Source organism: Narcine bancroftii, chromosome 4 (genome assembly GCF_036971445.1).
Source record: "Narcine bancroftii isolate sNarBan1 chromosome 4, sNarBan1.hap1, whole genome shotgun sequence".
NCBI classification, from domain to species: Eukaryota; Metazoa; Chordata; class Chondrichthyes; order Torpediniformes; family Narcinidae; genus Narcine; species Narcine bancroftii.
Window position 1 is genome coordinate 205,744,914 of NC_091472.1, and position 18,321 is coordinate 205,763,234.

At 48.3% G+C, this 18,321-nt stretch overlaps 1 protein-coding gene across 2 annotated transcripts in view; it reads left to right on the forward strand.

Annotated features, from left to right (window-relative positions):
- The window catches only part of mmp11a (matrix metallopeptidase 11a), a 36,139-nt gene extending 18,018 nt beyond the window's left edge, over positions 1-18,121 (forward strand). Inside the window, exons 4-8 of one of the 2 annotated variants that reach the window (XM_069930463.1) lie at positions 343-476; positions 2,228-2,469; positions 4,180-4,384; positions 15,032-15,289; positions 17,718-18,121. In XM_069930463.1, coding sequence (XP_069786564.1) covers positions 343-476; positions 2,228-2,469; positions 4,180-4,384; positions 15,032-15,289; positions 17,718-17,857 — 979 coding nt within the window. In that variant the 3' untranslated portion in view covers positions 17,858-18,121. Of the gene's footprint in view, positions 1-342; positions 477-2,227; positions 2,470-4,179; positions 4,385-15,031; positions 15,844-17,717 lie in introns of those variants that run through there. The other variant, XM_069930462.1, reaches the window with a different exon arrangement.
- Positions 18,122-18,321: the final 200 nt, after the last annotated feature.

An 18,321-nucleotide genomic window follows, 5' to 3' on the forward strand; every position in this document is an offset into this window, starting at 1 on the left:
TTCGACACCAGGGGGAGAGTTCTTCTGCGATGGTTTCCTGCAGTGGTCTGAGCTCACCCACTATGAGCTCCTGAGACCAAACGCTGAATATCTCGCACAGTGATGGGGTTGGCAGGTGTGGAGGACTGGGTCGAGGATGGCCCATTGCAGGGTGAGCGAGGATCTGATGGATGGCAGGAAAGTACTGGCATAGATGGCTTATTTTACAGCAAGGAAACAGGCCCTTCGCTCCGGTCCCTGTTGACCAAGGTGCATCTGTGAGCTGGTCCCCACCTTGGTGTTGGGAAGGGTTTTGTCTACATACCACATGAATAAACCATGTTTGCCTTGTTCACATCACAGGTACTGGCATGGAGATAACCTACCGTTTGATGGGCCAGGGGGGGTGCTGGCCCATGCTTTCTACCCCCAGACCCCTCAAGCAGGAGACATTCACTTCGATTCTGACGAGCTGTGGACCACTGACAATGACAAGGGTAGGTGAAATGTTGGGTGACTGCAGACTCCAAACGAGTTTGCACTGAGGTCAGATCGGCGCAGCGATGGCGAGACTTCCAGTTGGGTCCAGGGAGTGGGAGGCAGGTGGGAGGTCGTATTGTCCTGTTCGCGGCCCAGACCTCAGCCCCCGGCCCCGCAAGCTGACCCTGGCTCCAGCTGCCTCTCGTTGTGAGACACGACCCGATGTTGGGGTGAAGAGGAGAAACACTGGTGTGCTGCTTGGGGTGGAGTTCTGAAGGGCAGCTGGTGAAACACCGCAGATTGGAGGTAGTGGGATTTCCAGCAAATGGAGAGGAGAGGGGATCTCAGAGGGGTGGGCAGTGTCTGTGAGGAGGAATGGTGGTTGACGTTTCAGAGTGGGGCCGCCTTTAAGACCTCACCTCCACCTGCCATGCCCATGTCCACCACCCCCTTACAGGGAGGTTTCGGGAAGGGGGGGAGGAGAGAGTGGGGAGGGAGGAAAGAGTGGGGGGGGATGAGAGGGAAGGGAAGGGAGAGAGAGGGAGGGGGAGAATGGGAGTGGGTGGAGAGAGAGGGAAGGAGATAGGGGGTGGGGAGGAGAGAGTGGGAGGGGGAGGGGGTGAGGGGAAGGAGGGGGAGGAGAGAGGTAGGGGAGAAGAAAGCACGGTTGACAGGAAGAGAGAGAGTGTGAGGTGAAAGGGAAGGGGATAGAGGGAGGGGAGAAGAAGGAGGGAAGGGGTACAGAGAGGGAAGAGGTAGAGAGAGAGTGAGGGGATGGAGAGAAAGGGGGTGGAGAGAAGTGGAGGAGAGATGGTGGTGGTGAGAGATGGAGGGAGAAGGAGGGGGAGGCTGACTAGATTTGAGGGTATAAGCTACAAGGAAAGTTTGGACCAACTTAGTTTGTTGCTTCGAGATTGTTGGAGGTTGAGGGACGTGTGTAAAATTATGAGAGGGGTAGAGAGTTGTACTTTTTTCCAGGGTAGAAATGTCCAACATTAAAGGCCTTGAGTTGAAGGTGAGAGGATAATGGTTTAAAGGAGATTTACGAGGCTAGTTTTTTTTCTGCCTGGAGGTAGTTGTCAGGGGAAGCCGATATGACAGCAATGTTTGAGAGACAGGCACGAACAGGCAGGGAATGGAGTGAGATCAGATGGGATTAGTACAGACAAGGTGGTTGAAGAGCCTGTACCTATCCATCCTTCTCTTAAATGACAAAATCGAGTCTGCTGCAACCACCTCTTTCAGAAGGTAAGTCACCATTCTCTGAGTGAAGAAGCTTCCTCTCATGTTACTTCTAAACTTTTGCCCCCTAACCCTTAACTCATGCCCCCTCATTCCAATCTCACCTTCCCTCATGCCTATTTGTCATTCAGCATTCTCACTGTGTCTCTGTGATGGCAACAGCACCTCAGCACTGTGTGTGGCTCAGTCCTCGAATTCGCGGCCACATTTCGTGGGCAGCCTGCACGGAGGCTTTTCCTCCATGGGCAGGGTGGAGGACCAGCATCATTTTCTCGTGACTGAGGGAGACAACGGTCTTCGATCAGAGGGGAGTTGCCTGCCCGCGGAGGGTGGTGGGGGGCTAAGCCACTGATTGACTCTCAGAAGGAGGTAGATTTCCGGATGTAATGAGGAGGGAATGGAAGAACAAACCGCTGGCCGGGTCAAGGGAGAGGTCATGCCGGCACCTGAGTTGGACACTGGGGAAGAGAAGGTGCAGGTCCTCGTGGGACCAAACCTCACTCTCTTGCCTCTGTTCTGCGGACAGGTATTGACCTCCTCCATGTGGCAGCTCATGAGTTTGGACATGTCCTTGGCCTGCAGCACTCACAGGTCCCAAAATCTTTGATGGCACCTTTCTACACGTTTCGCTACCCGCTGAATTTGGCAGAGGATGACAAGCAAGGGATACAGTACCTGTACGGGCAGCGTCACCACCATGGAGCCAACTTCTTCAACCACAACCGGGAAATCAACGAGTTGCCCCATCTTGGCCCTGCAGGAGGAGAGGTATGGTGAGCCGAATCAGTGGAGGCAGGGCCTAGGTCTTGCTTTAGCTCACCATTCATTGAGGTGATCCATTGATCAGCCCTATTGCCCCTCAACATCAAAACTATGATGGGAGGAAGGTGGGCTTGGGCTGGTGGTGCTTTCGCATGGGGCCTGACTGCCTGCTCTGGTCACGGTGTACATCAAATCATAGAACACAGAAACAGGCTCTTCTGATCTGTAACAAACTATTTTTCTGCCATCCCACTGTCCTGCACTGGTCAAATTTTCCTTAAATGTCAAAATTGAACCTGCATTTACCAATTCAGCTGGTAACTCATTCCATACTCTCTCACTCTCTGTGAAGAAAGGCCCCCTCATGTTCCCCCAAACCTTTCCCCTTTTACCTTTAACCCATGTCCTCCTTGCATTTATTCTATGTATACACTTCATAATTTTAAATACCTTTATCAAATCTCCCCTCAATCTTCCGTGCTCCAGGGAATAAAGTCCTAACATTTCCCAAAACCACCCGTAATATTCCATCTGGGCTTTCTCCAACCAGATGGCATTAACTTCTCCAGTTTCTGCTGGACCATCATGAAACACGACAGGCTGCAGATGCTGGAGCAGTGGTTCTCAACCTTTATCTTCCCACACACATCCCACTTTAAGTAATCCCTTTGCCATCGGTGCTCTGTGATTAGTAAGGGATTGCTTAAGGTGGGATGTGGGTGGGAAGGGAGGGTTGAAAATCACTGCTCTAGATTCAATTGTTACTGAAATATTTTGTTTGAGAAAAATTGTCATTGGTCCATTTCCTTTGAAGAAAGAATCTGTGCACATAATGAGTCAATGAGGTATGATTAAAACGGTGGTTTTCAAACCTTTTTTTTCAACCCACATCCCACCTTAAGCAATCCCTTACTAATCACAGAGCAGTGATGGCAGAGGGAATACTTAAGGTGGAATGTGAGTGGGGAAAAAAACTGTTGAGAATCACTGCTCTAGACCCAATTGTTACTGAAATATTTGGCTTGAGAAAAATTGTCATTGGCCCATTTCCTTTGGAGTTATGAAACTGTGCACATAACGAGTCTATGAGGAACGATTAAAACACTGGTTCTCAATCATTTTCTTTCCACCAACCTTAAGCAATCTCTTACTACACAGAGCACCAATGGTCTAGGGATTACTTAAAGAGGGATGTGAGTGGGAAGAAAAAGGTTGAGAACCACTGGTCTAACCTGTAAATTAGTTCCTCAAGTTGTGGGCACATCCTTGTAAATCTCCTCCGCACTCTTTCAGTCTCATTGATATCTTTCCTGTTGTTAGTTGACCAAAACAGCACATGATACTCCAAATTTGGCCTTCCTAATATCTTATACAGTAAACCCCCACTTCCCCCTCACCCCCAGTGTCTGGCACCTATGGGTATTGGCAGATGTCAGATAAGTAAATTTGCCGGTTGCTTGAGATTGCCTGTTGCGTGGATTGGCGAACGGACTGCTTGGGGGAGCCAATTTTAAACTTTCGTATATTTTATGTATTTATTTCCCACGATTTTTTTTTTTGCTCGTTGCTTAAATTCTGGATTTCACTGTAACATCCCAACTCCTGTACCCAACACTGGTGACTGGCTGGATCCACACTTTTCCAGTAAACCTGTCTGGGTTTCTGGGAGATTGGGATGGACGCTGATGTGTGCATTTACCACTGCTTCCCTTGCAGCCGAACGCCTGTGAGACAGACTTTGATGCTGTCTCGATGATCCGTGGGGAGCTGTTCTTTTTCAAATCCAGATATGTGTGGAGGTTGAGAAATGGACACCTTCAGCCTGGCTACCCTGCACTGGCCTCCCAGCACTGGCTACACTTCCCCCCCAACGTCGACGCAGGGTTCGAGGACGCCAATGGCAACTTCTGGATTTTTCAAGGTTTGATTTCTGCGATTACGCCTCCAGTTCCTATTCCTGCCCTTAGGTGAACCAGGCCAGGCGTGGGAATGGGAGGGGTTGACTGGACATGGCGGGCGCACTGAGCAGCAGGCAGGCAGAAGGGCTTGGGGTGCCGGACCCGTGAGCAGGCAGGGAGGGAGGTGGGAGATGGAGCATTGTGTTGAGAGCTCAGGCCATTAATTTCGGGAGAAGCAGCAGATTTCCTTTTGAACAGGGGGCGGTGTGAAAGTATTGCCTGGGCCTGGACTGTCCGCGTATACTGAGGCGTAATGTGAAGGTATTGTCAGCAAGCAGGAAGGCAAACGTTGCAGTAGCCACGTCTTCCTCCAGTGAGACAGGGTCTTGGTGACTACATCTGCAATGTTGTCACTTCGTACTACATACCCATCATGCTCTGTGCGAGAAGCCACCCCCCACCCAGATCCCCTTTAAATCTTTCTCCTCCCCTCAAATCCCTCCAGTTCTCCTCTCATCTCCCATGGGGAAAGAGACCTTCACCTTATCTCTGCTCCATGTGATTTTATAAACCTCTAAAACAGCCCTGCTCCATTTTATTTTTGGCTATGCCCCTTTAGAACTCAGTTCAAAGTTTACAGGCCCCCTCCCTGTGAAGCCATACAACCATATAACAATTACAAGCCATCTTGGCCTCTCTAGTCCACATTGATTTAAGTGAAACTCCACTAGTCCCACCTACCCGCTCCCTGCCCATAACCCTCCAATCCCTTCACATCCATGCACTCATCCAACCTTCTCTTTAGTTGGTTTCAACTGACAACATCAAAAATATTTTGTGATTTCAGTCCATGGACCCCCTCCCCCTGCCCCCCTCCCCCAAATGTGCTGTGGCCCCCTGGGGGAGGTTGTATGGCCCCTATTGTGAATAGCTGCTCCAAAGATCCACCCCTATGCTGCAGGGAAAACAACCCCAGCCTATCCAGCCGCTTCTCAGATTTTCAGGTTTATTGTCAGACATACACAGTGGGTGTAGCGACCCCTTTATGATGCCAGCAATCAGGACCGTGGTTCGAATCCCGCGCTGTCAGGAGTTGGTACATTCTCCCCGTGTCTGCATGGGTTTTCCCTGGGGGCTCCGGTTTCCTCCCACTGTTCGAAATGTACTGGGGGCTGTAGGTTAATGGGGTGTAATTGGTTGGCACGGGCTTGTGGGCTGAAATGCCTGTTTCCATGTTGTATGGATAAATTTTTTTAATTTCATAAAAATACATGACATCACATACAACTCTTGAGATTCCTTTTTCTTGTGAGCGCAGCAGATTTGCCACTAATGGGTAGCGAAAAATAAACTGTTCACAGCGTGAACATGTAAAACAGATAACAAATGTAAACAAATTGACTATGCAATACGGAGAGAATTATAAAAATCAATAAAGTGCACAAGTCAGTGTCTTTAAATGAGTCCCTAATTGAGTTTGTCGTTGAAGAGTCTGATGGTGGAGGGGTAGCAGCTGTTCCTGAACCTGGTGGTGCGAGTCTTGTGGCACCGATACCTCTTTCCCAATGACAGCAGTGAGAACAGAGCGTGTGTTGGGTGGTGTGGGTCTTTGATGATTGCTGCTGCTCTCTGATGACAGCGTTCCCTGTAGATGTTCTCGATGGTGGGGAGGGTTTTGCCTGTGATGTCCCAGCCTGTGTCCACTACCTTTTGCAGGGCTTTTACGCTCAGTATTGTTGTCCCCATACCAGACAGTGATGCAGCCGGTCAGCACACTTTCCACCAAACAGCTGTAGAAATTTGGCAAGGTTTCCTGAGGAAGTAGAGGCACTGACGAACTTTCTTCATGATGCCATTGGTGTGTTGGGTCCAGGAAAGATCCTCCGAGATAATGACTCCCAAGAACTCAAATGTGCTCACCTTCTCCACCTCTGATCCCCCAATGATCACTGGATTATATCCCTCTGGCTTTCCCTTCCTGAAGTCAACAATCACCTCCTTAATTTTGGTGACATTGAGTGCCCGGTTGTTGGTGGGGCATCGATCAGCCAAGTTTTCAATCTCTCTCCTGTCTGCTGACCCATCCCCATCCTTTATACAACCCACTACCATGGTATTGTTGGCAAATTTGTAGATGGTGTTATTGTCGTACCGAGTCACATAGTTGTAAAGTAAGTAGAGCAGTGGGCTAAGAACTCAGCCCTGTGGTTCTCCAATACTGATAGAGATTGTGGAGAAGTTCTTACCAATCTTTGTGGTCTGGAGGGAAGAAAATCCATGATCCAATTACACTGGGGGGTGTTCAGTCCCAGGTCTTGGAGTTTGCTGATCAGTTCTGAGGGAATGATGGTTAATTGCCAAACTATAGTCAATAAAGAGCACCCTGATGAATGCATCTTTACTGTCCAGATGTTCCAGAGCTTTGAGTAGAGCCAAGGAGATGGCATCCACTGTAGACCTGTTGCCATGATAGGCAAACTGGAATGTATCCATGTTACTGCTCAGACAGGAGCTGATGTGGTTCATCACCAACCTTTCAAAACACTTCATCACTGTCGATGTAAGTGCCACTGGTCGATAGTTATTAAGGCAGGTTACTGCACTCTTCTTGGGCACCGGTATGATTGACGCCTGTTTGAAACAGGTGTGTACCCTTGCCCTGCTAGAGTGAGATACTGAAGATCTCCGTGAATACCTTAGTAAGGTGGTCAGCAGAGATTTTTAATACTCCGTCCAGGCTCGATGCTTTCCTTGGATTCACTCTCCTAAAGGCAGCATGCACGTCATCATCTGATATTGAGAGGATGGGATCATCAGAGATGTTGGGGTGCGGAGGGGTAGTTCTTCACCATTACTGTCATCAAATTGGTTGTAGAAGACATTGAGTTTCTCTGGGAGAGAAGTTTTTCCATCTGCTACTTTACCAGATTCAGATTTGTAACAGGTTATGGCATTTAGGCCCTGCCTCAGCTTTCCAGTCGGTGTCCCTTGTTGTTTCCATTTTCATCCAGAATCTCCATTTTGCCTGGGAGATAGGTCATACCTGCTCTGGCTGGACTGATCTGGATCTCCAGACTTAAATGCCAGTGATCTGGCTCTGAGCAGGGTCTGGATTTCATTGTTCATCCAGGGCTTCTGGTTGGGGAAAACCCTGAATGATTTGGTGGGGACACACTCGTCCACAGCTATTTTGATAAATTGTGTGACAGTGTAATCACTCAGATCCTCGGCTGAGGCCTTGAACAGCGCCCAATGCGCTGACTCAAGGATAACTCAAGTCCTTCAGCCCCATGAACATTTTTCTGACCCTCCTTCCAATTTGACGCCACTGCTGGGTGATCATAACTGCACACACTGCTCCAAGTGAGGCCTCACCAACACGTTGTACCGCAGCTACACGAGGTCCCAGCTCCTGCCCTCCACATCCTGACTGATGGAGGCTAACAAGCTTAACTCCTCCTCCACCACCCTGTGGGCCTGTCTCCACCACATTCAGGGGCCAGTGCACTTGTACCCCTCAGTCTCTGTTCTATCCACTATTTCCATGATGTCCTCGGATTTCAGGTTTATCATAAGAGTACATACACAACATCACATACAGCCCTGAGATTTATTTTTCCTGAAGGCGCGACAGAATTACCACTAATTGGTCATGCAAAAAAAAACTGTTCACAGCATAAACATGTAAAGAACTGTGAACAGATAATGAATGTAAACAAACTGACTGCAATACAGGGAAAATTTTTTAAAAATCAATAAAGTCCCCAGGTTAAGAGTCCCCAAATGAGCCCCTGATTGAGTTTGTCGTTGAGGAGTCTGGTGGTGGAGAGGTAGCAGCTGTTCCTGAACCTGGTGGTGCAAGTCTTGTGGCACCGATACCTCTTTCCTGATGGCAGCAGCGAGAACAGAGTGTGTGCTGGGTGGTGTGGGTCCTCGATGATTGCTGCTGCTCTCCGACGGCAGCATTCCCTGTAGATGTCCTCGATGGTGGGGAGTGTTTGCCTGTGATGTCCTGGGCTGCGTCCACTACCTTTTACAGGGCTTTACGCTCAGGGGTATTGGTGTCTCCCATACCAGACCGTGATGCAGCCGGTCAGCACCCTTTCCATCTGTAGGAATTTGCCAGGGTTTCTGATGTCGAACCAAACCTCCGCAAACTCCTGAGGAAGTAGAGGTGCTGACGTGCTTTCCTCATGATGGTGTGTTGGGTCCGGGAAAGATCCTCCGAGATAGTGACACCCAAGAACTTAAATGTGCTCCCCCTCCCCACCTCTTGTTGTACTTGGCATTTAATGGCTTTTAGTGATTATATTTTCATGCCTTGTTAATTTTTTTTTACTAATACTGATTTCCTTCAATCCTTTCCACTAGATTCTTGGTTCCCTGGCATTTCTGGGAAGCTTTTGTGACCTCTTCTGTGAAGGCGAAGTATTTGTTCACTTGCTCCACTAATTCTCTGGTAATAGTTGTGAACTTGCCATTTCTGACCATTAAAGCATCCACTTTTTCTCTCGACACTTTTACTGCGTGCTTTTAGGTTCTTTGCAAGTTTGCACTCATACTTAATTTCATGTTTCCTACATCTTCTGCTCCATTTACACTGGATTCCTAACAGCCTGGCCCACGGGTTTGTTACTGCTTCTCAGCTTTCCTCTTTGGATGCAATAGAATCCTTAACTTCGTTGGTGACCCATGTAAAATTCCTCTGTTCTACCAGGGCGCAGGGATAAGCCAGTTAATTACAGGCCAATAAGTCCATTGTCAGCGGCAGGAAAGTGGCTGGAAAAAAAAATGGAGGAGCAGGGTTACAGACAAAAGGCATCTGATGCAAGTTGGCAAATTGGACACAAAAGTGACCTGGGAACTGGAGGCAGCGAGTGACAGAGGTGGGTGACCACAGAGGGGTGTTTATTTTTAACATAGAGGAAGGTGGGAGCCTGGAATGTATCCTGGGGTTGGGGTTGGAAGCTGGTACAATAAGGGGCATTGAAAAGACCCTGAGAGGGGTACATGGATTGAAGAAGATGGAGGGATATGGGTGTGGAGGGAGGGAGCTTCTTGGTGATCTTTACTCTTGAAAGCTTGAATTTCTCCACCTCAGCCCCGTGGATACCGCAAGATCTAGGAGTAGAAATAGGCCATTCAGTCTGTTGAGTCCGTTCCATCAAGAGCTGATCTGTTCTCCCACTCAGCCCCACTCCCTGGCCTTCTCCCCATAACCTATGAAACCCTGACTATACAGACACCTGTCAATCTCTGCCTTAAATATATCTGGCCTCCACAACCACTCATGGGGGCAAATTCCAGAGGATCACCACTCTCTGGCTGAAGGAATTCCACTGCATCTCTGTTTTAAATGGGTCCCCTTCCATCGTGTAGTTATGTCACCTTGTCCTGGACTCCCCTACCATGAGAAACAACTTTGCTGCATCTACTCTGTCCAGGCCTTTCAACATTCAAAATGGCTTAATATTCCCCCCCACCCCCATTCTTCTGAACTCCAAGGTGTCAAACTATATGCTAATCCCTTCATCCCAGAAGTAATTCTTGTAAATCTTCTCTGGGCACCACGGTTGGCGCAATGCTGTTGCAGCACCAGCGACTGGGACTGGGGTTCAAATCCCGCGCTGTCTGTGAGGAGTCTGTACATTCACTCTGTGTCTGTGTGGGTTTTCCCCTCGGGGACTCCGGTTTCCTCCTGCTGTTCGAAACGTATTGAGGGTGTAAGTTAATGTGGTGTAAATTGAACGGCATGGGCTCGTCGGCTGAAATGGCCTGTTACCGCACTGTATGTCTAAAATGCTAATGCATCCTTTCTTAAAACTGCAGCACGTACTCCAAGTGAGGCCCTGCTCATGCCTCAACATCCTATCCCTGCTCTTCTATCCTCCTGAGTTAACCTTTAGGGTCTCCTGCACTCGGACTCCCAAAAACCTTTGCTCCTCTCAGTTTCACGAGGCCAACAAATGTTCCTTCGATTTGCTGACATTGAATTGGAGCTTGCTGCCCTGACACCTTGCCACTAGACTGTCTCCTTCCTCTCCACTGGTTTGAGGTCCAGCAACAGGGTTGTCATCTGCAAAGCTGCAGATGGGGCAACAACGGTATCTGGCTGCAGAGTCACGAGTGCATTGGGGGAATTGTTGTACACAGCCTTGTGGGAGCCAGCGTTAAGGTTTATGGTAGAGGAGGCGTTGCTACCAATCTTCACTGCTTGTGGTCCGCGGCTCAGGATCGATCGGCCCTGGTGGTGCTGAAACTGATGTCTCGATGGGTGGGGGGGTTTGGAGAGGAGTTCATTTGAGACCGTGGTGTAGAAGGCAAAGCTGTCGCCAGTAAATAGGAGGCAAACAGGAATCTGCAGATGCTGGCGTCTGGATCGTGTGCTGGAAGAACTTAGCAGGTTGGCTCACTGAGTTCCCGTGGCAGATTTGTTTGTTAGACAATAAATGGGAGTCTGACGATGGTATTCTGGTTATCCAGATGTTCCAGGGCTGAGGGTAGAGCCAGAGAGATGGGCCTGTGGTAACAGCAGTGAGTAGTGGTGGGTTGAGTCTGGTGGGGAGGCCAGAGTAGACGGGAGCCAGGCCCAGCCTCTCGAAACACTTCATGATGTTAGAGCCCCTGGCCATGGGCCACCGAGATACGTAGCCTTGCTTTTCTTTGGTGCCAGGTGCTTCATGTTAGGCTGCTAAATAAGATGAGGGCCCATGGAATTACAGGGGCACTATTAGACTGGCAGAGGACTATTTGGATGGAGAGAAAATTCAATCCTCAGAGGTGCAAAGAGACCTGGGCGTCCTTGTGCTGAATAATCTAAAACTTAATGCCCAAGTAGTGAAGAAGGCAAGTGCTATGTTGGCATTCATTTCAAGAGGAATAGTGTATAAGAGTAGAGAGGTGTTAATGAGACTCTATGGGGCACTGGTGAGACCCCATTTTGGGCCCCCCATCTTAGAAAGGATGTGACGTTGTTGAAGAGGGTACAGAGGAGATTTACCAGGATGATCCCTGGAATGCAGGGGCTGGCGTATGGGGAGTGTTTGGCAGCTCATGGGTTGTATTCGTTGGAGTATAGGAGAGTGAGGGGGGGATCTCATAGAGACATTTCAAATATTGAAAGGTTTTGACAGAGTGGATGGAGATGTTTCCCTTGGTGGATGAATTGAGGACAAGGGGGTCATTGTCTTAAAATTAGAAGTTATCCAAGAGGAAGAACTTCTTTAGTCAGAGGATCTGTGGAACTCACTGCCGCACAAAGCAGTGGAGGCCGGATCACGGGGAGTATTTAAACAGGAAATGGACAAGTATCTCATTAGTGAGGGTATCAAGGGATATGGGCAAAAGCCGGAAATTGGAACTAGGTGTGAGCATAGTTCAGCTTAGTGTAAAGTCATGGAACAGACTCGTTGGGCCTAGTGGCCTGCTTCTGTTCCTTTATTTTGTGATCTTGTGATAATAATGGCCCTCTTCTAATATGTGGGACCTTCAGCTTACGGCCAGTAAGAGGAGGTGTTAAACAGTCTTAGAATATTAAGATAGGTAACTCATCAGACCCTAACTGGATGTATCCCAGGACAGCAATTCTCAAACTTTTGTTGGCTATGGCTTCCCTGCCAACTCTGCTCAAAGGTCATTGGCCCCCTTCTGTGTGAAGCAGTAATGTTTTGGTTTCTTCTGCACTCTTCATGAAAAACTTTAAAAAATATTTGTTGCATGAGGTGAAAAGAAAACAAGGGGTTCACTTAAATAAGCTGTGCCCCCCTCCCCCACAGAGGGGCCATAATGTCCCTGTTGAGAATGGCTAACCTAGGACAGGAAGAAATTGCAGGGCCCTTACCAAGATTTTTGATCAACTTTAGTCAGGGCTGAGGCACTGGGAGACTGAAGTGGTGGGGGGATGTTGTGCCTTTATTTCAGAATGGCTCCAGTGAACGACAGGCTGGTGAACTCGACATCATTGGTGAGAAAGTTACTGGAGGAGATGCTGATGGAAAAGATCAACCAGTATTTGGGGAAGGCGAGGATTGCTTTATTGTATGGGAAATCATGCCTCACAGCCTTGAAAACGATTTTTTTGAAGAGGTGACCAAGACGATTGATGAAGACATCATCTCCATGGAACTTAGCAAGGCCTTTGATGAGGTCCTGCATGGTAGGTTAGTTTAGAAGGTCAGATCACTGTGGACTCAAGGTGTTGGGTTGGTTGTAGGAGACAGAAGGTGGCAGTGGAAGGTGGGTTTTCTCATTGGACTGAATGTCTTCCTTAACCTGGTCTTCAGAATCAATTCATACCCAGTGCCGAAGTTTGTCTGAGATTACAACAAGGTAGAGAGAGGGCAGAGAAGATTTACAAAAATGTTACAGGGGTTTCAGAATCTAGATTACAAAGAAAGATTGAGCAGATTAGGTCTTTATTCCTTGGAGTATAGAAGGTTGAGGGGGAATTTGATAGAGGTATTTAAGATTATGAGAGGGATAGAGTAGATGTGGATAGGCTTTTTCCTTTGAGGGTAGGAGAGATTGAAACAAGAGGTCATGAATTAAGAGTTAAAAGGCAAAAGTTTAGAATTAATATGAGGGGAGACGTCTTCACCCAGAGTGGTGGCTGTGTGGAATGAACTTTTGGGAGAAGTAGTGGCGGCAGGGTCCATTTTGTCATTTAAGAAAAAACTGGCTAGGTATATGGATGGGAGGGGAATGGAGGGTTATGAGCAGGGTGCAAGTAAGTGGGACTAAAGGAGAGGACTTGGTTCGGTGGGGACTAGAAGGGCCGAGATGACCTGTTTCCATGCTGTCATTGTTATATGGTTGTATGGACTAAGAAAGTGGGTCAAGGAATGGCAGAGGGAGTTTAACTCCCGAATGTGAGCTGTTGTACTTGGGAAGGTTAAACCAGGGCAGGACTAGCATGGTGAATAGCAGGTCCAGGGCACTTTTCAGGACTTGGAGGTACAGGTATATAGTTCCATGGAAGTGGTGACACATGGAGAAGGCACTTGGCATGCTGACCTTCAGTCAGGGCATCGAGTACAGGAACAGGGACGTCATGGTACAAGGTGTTGGCCAGTCCACATTTGGAGTAGTGTGCAGCTCTAGAAAAGGTACTATTAACCTGGAGAGCGGGTTCACTGCAGGACCAGACAGGAGGCCCTGCGGCTATGGAGGTTACGGGAGCGCAGGAGGCGGTGGCATCGGGGAGGTATTGGGATCTGCTGGCACTTGGTACCTCTGAAGGGACTCTCTTTTCCTCCTCTTGACCCATGGCAAAAAGGGATTTTGAAAAGAATAGTACTGGGAATTCAAAGGCGAGATTGGGACCTTTCTCAACCTTGGTGAGGAAGGATTACAAGATGATCTAGATCAACTGGAGAAGTGGGCCAAGGAATGCCAGGTGAGTTTAAGTCGGACAAGAGTGAGTCCTATCGGAGTATTCACTTGCACGGCTGATGTAGGGTTGTGGATTGGAGGGATGGTGGGTTCCCTGAACGTGTCGACAGGTGGACAGGGGTGGTGAAGAAGGGTCGCTGGCCTTCATTATTTAGAGGGATAATTTTAAGGCAAGAGGGAAATTATTAAAAGGCAGCTTTTTTAACATGGAAGATGCTGGGTGTATGGAACGAGCTGCCAGAGGAAGTGGGAGAGGCGAGGACCCGTGGTGATAGTTAACGGACAGTTAGGTTGATAGAAAATGTTCAGAGGGTGGCAATTTTGAATCCGGTGCTGTCTGTAAGGATTTTGTGCATTTTCCCCATGTCCGAGTGCTCTGGTTTCCTCCTGCTGTTCAAAATGCTTGGGGGTTGTAGGTCAAATGGGTGTAATTAGGCAGCATGGTCACATGGGCCGAAAAGGCCTGTTACCATGCTGTATGTCTAAATTTTGGGGGAAAGAAAGATATAGGCCAAAAACCGACAAATGGGACTAGTTTGAATGGACAACCTGACCAGCACAGATGAATGGGCAGAAAAGCCTGTTATGGTGCTTTAAGAATTTGCATCTCTCTGGTCAGAAAGGTTAAGGTCAAGACTCTCTTTTGGTGATAGGTAGTCCTGGTGTTGTCAGATCAGATTTTCAATTTATTGTCGGAGAACATACATGATATCGCATATAACTATGAGATTCTTTATTCTGCGGAATTACCATTAATTGGTAGTGCAAAAAAATGTACACAGCATATATGTCTGAACAAATAAAGAACTGTAAACATAATGAATGTAAACAAACTACAATACAGAGAGAATTTTAAAAATCAATGAAATGCACAAGTCAGAGTCCTTAAATGAGTCCCTGATATAGTTTGTTGTTGAGAAGTCTGATGGTGGAGGGGTAGCAGCTGTTCCTGAACCTGGTCGTGCGAGTCTTGTGGCACCGACACCTCTTTCCTGATGGCAGCAGCGAGAACAGAGCATGTGCTGGGTGGTGTGGATCCTTGGCTCTCCAATGACAGCGTTCCCTGTAGATGTTCTCGATGGTGGGGAGGGTTTGGCCTGTGATGTCCTGGGCTGTGTCCACTACCTTTTGCAGGGCTCTATGCTCAGGGGTATTGGTATCTCCATACCAGACCGTGATGCAGACTTCCCACCACAAATTTGTCAGGGTTTCTGAAGTCATACCAAACCACTGCAAACCTGTGGAGGCAGACAACTCACTAGTCTTCCAATCTCTTTCAGGTCCCCATTACTGGATCTATGATGGAGAATACAGGGTCCTGGGACCCCGGCTGACCTCTGACCTGGGGCTTCATGTGCGAGAGGTGCAGGCTGCTCTGATGTGGGGCTCAGAGCAGAATGAGATCTATCTCTTCAGCGGAAACCACTACTGGAAGTTCAATGCGAACAGGAACTCTGTGGAGACAGTGTACCCGCACCGCACCAGCGACTGGCATGGTCTGCCCCCCAGCATTGACGCGGCGTTCCAGGATCGCCACGGTGAGCTGGCACCTGAGTGGCTGACTCAGAATTGTGGAGGTGGGGGGGAGGAGTGGAAGGAGCGCGAGGCGGTGAGGAAGAAATGTTTTCCCCAAAAATTGGCGAATCTGTGGAATTCACTGCCCATTGAAGCAATGGAGGTGACCTCAGTAAATCTATTGAAGACAAGGTTGATAGATGTTTACATAGTTGGGGAATTAAGAGGTATGGGAAGAAGGCAGGTGGGTGGAGATGAGCCCATCATCAGATCAGCCACGATCTCATTGAATGGCAGAACAGGCTCGACGGGCCAGATGGCCGACTCCTGGTTCTTTTTCTTATTGGATTTAAAGACGATTTTTTTTCCTCCCTTTCATGGCGAGGACTGAAAGGTCCCTGTCAGGATTAGAAATTGACCGAGAAGTCGGGCCCCTCGAGATGCTCTGCCGTTCAGCAAGATCACCGCCAATCTTCCACGTTTGTTGTTTCTGACTCTGTCCCCATCTCCTTGAAGTTCCCTGTGTATCCGCAAATGAATCCAACGGTCTTGAATAAATTCCAGGGCTATGCTTCCACAGCTCTCCTCTCCCCTCTCTGTCACGAGCATCCCCCTCTGCGTCCACGTCATCCCTGTGACAAAGATCCTCCCTGCATCCGGCTTGGTGAGGCGAGAGGGGGTGGGGATTTAAGTATTTTGTAAGTTTCAATGAGTTCTCTAATTCTCCTGAACTCATAACACTGGACAACAAAGATTCTGCTTCCTGAAGACTTGGGTGCACTTTATTGAATTTGGGCTGATGATCAGGAAAATCCTGCATTGTTTTTTAGATATAACCTATTTTTGTGATTTCCTGTCATATTTTAAGTCTACTCGTATATTGCCCACAAAGCAAACTGCTTTGGTTAGTCCAAGCATGCCTGGCCATGCACTCAGTGTTGTCTTAGGCCTGGGCATGCTCAGTCAGGATAGATGCAGACAGGCTATAAAAGGAGCTCACATATACAGATGCTGTGCATTACATTGATTATACCGTATATGCCATTGCATAGGATGACTCGTTTATAGGACGACTTGAATTTCCACCTAAAAAGTTGTTTTTGAGTGGTACCCTTTGAATAAGATGACCCCTCCCCCACAAAAATCTGGCAACAAACCCTGCAACCGTAGACATCTGTGGCCAAGATGGCGGTGCCTGTGGTCGGCAGCAGCCACGAGGGGCTTGCAGACTCTGGAGAGCAGTGGCACAAGAAACAGGAAGAACACCCCCCCCCCCCCCCCACAGTTGATAAGAAGCAGCAGAGACGAACCTACGGTGAAGGTGACCATGGCAGTGAACCAGCGAGGGGCTCGGCAGCTGAGGGATCCCTTCTCATAATTGTCTCAATATTGCCTGAGTTTAAACTTTTCTACTTTTCTAAACTTCCCATCCCATCTTTTATTCCGGACCAGTGGTTCTCCACTTTTTCCTTTCCACTCACCTCCCCCACTTTAAGTAATCCCTGTGCCATCAGGGCTCTGTGATTAGTAAGGTGGGATGAAAAGGTTGAGAACCAGTGCTCTAGACCCAATTGTTACTGAAATATTTTGCTTGATAAAAGTTGCCATTGGCCCATTTCCTTTGGAGTCATGAAACCGTGCACATAATGAGTCAATGAGGGATGATTAAAATGGGTTTTTCAACCTTTTTCTTCCCACCCACATCCTGCCTTAAGCAATCCCTTACTAATCACAGAGCACCGATGGCATAGGGATTACTTAAAGTGGGATGTGAATGGAAAGAAAATGGTTGAGAACCACTGTTCTGGAGTCTTCAATAATCGACGTGATCTACCAGTATCGTTGTCTGAAGAGGGTGCACAAAATCATCGAGGACCCTTTCCACCCCGCACACAGCACCTTTCAGCTGCTCCTGTTGGGGAAGAGTAACAGGAGTATCAGAGCCAGCACCACCAGGCTGGGGAACAGCTCTTCCCACAGGCAACGAGAATGAAGAACGACCAAAGGAACTGCTCACACTAACCGTCCGAGACTCACATTTGCACAAAACAATATTTATTTATTTACTTTTATAGATACATTACTTGTCCTGCATGTGTATTGTTTGTCTGTATGTGTGTTATATCTGGTTGTGTGTCTGCGTGTTTTGCACCGAGGACCGGAGAACGCTGTTTTGTCAGGTTGTACTTGTACAATCAGATGTCCAAAAACGTGACTAACCTCTCCTGCACTCTCATTCCTTTGAACTTTATCCATACTTTTCCAATGTGTGGAACGGACTTTCTGCTAATTAGTTTAAACTGAACAGAGTAGCTGGGAGAGTTGGCCAGTCCCTTCTGTTGTGGGAAGTACTGGGGAATGTGCGATTTGCACATTTTTGGCGTGTCCACCGTGAGACGAGAGAAAACCTCGGGGAGTTCTCTGCTCTCATTCTGAACTCTTTGTTGGCAGGTTACGCTTACTTCCTTCGAGGAAGGCATTACTGGAAGTTTGATCCCTGGCAAGCGAAGATGCGAGAAGAGTACCCAAGGCTGATAGGTCGAGACTTTTTTGGCTGTGCTTCTTCACTCAGTCGTATCCATGTCCCTTAGATTTGCTCTTGGTGATTGTTCCAGTCTGGAGTGTGAACTTACTGCTTGCTCATCCTCAAGATGTTTCTATCCACATTTTTCGGGGATTTTTTTTTCCTCTGTACAGTGACCCAGAGTTGGTTTGAACATGGATGGAAGGAGGACTCAGTACAAGTGTGTGTTGGGGTGAGAACTCTGCCGGTCTAAGATAACTGCCCCCCTTCTTCCTCCCACCAGCCTCATGCAATGTGCACTGTCTGGGAGATCGCAAGACTGCCTGTCAGAGGAAAGATACTGTCAGGTGGGGGGGGTGGGGGGGGATGTGCATCCGATGCAGCCTCCTCTACAAGGGGAAGACTGTACGTGGACTGGGGGATTGGTTCATTAAGCTCCTTCACTTTGTGGCAGCAAGGACCAACCATTTTAATTCCAGATGCCACTCCTGCACTGACATGTCCATCCGTGTTCTCATACCTCCAGGCTGA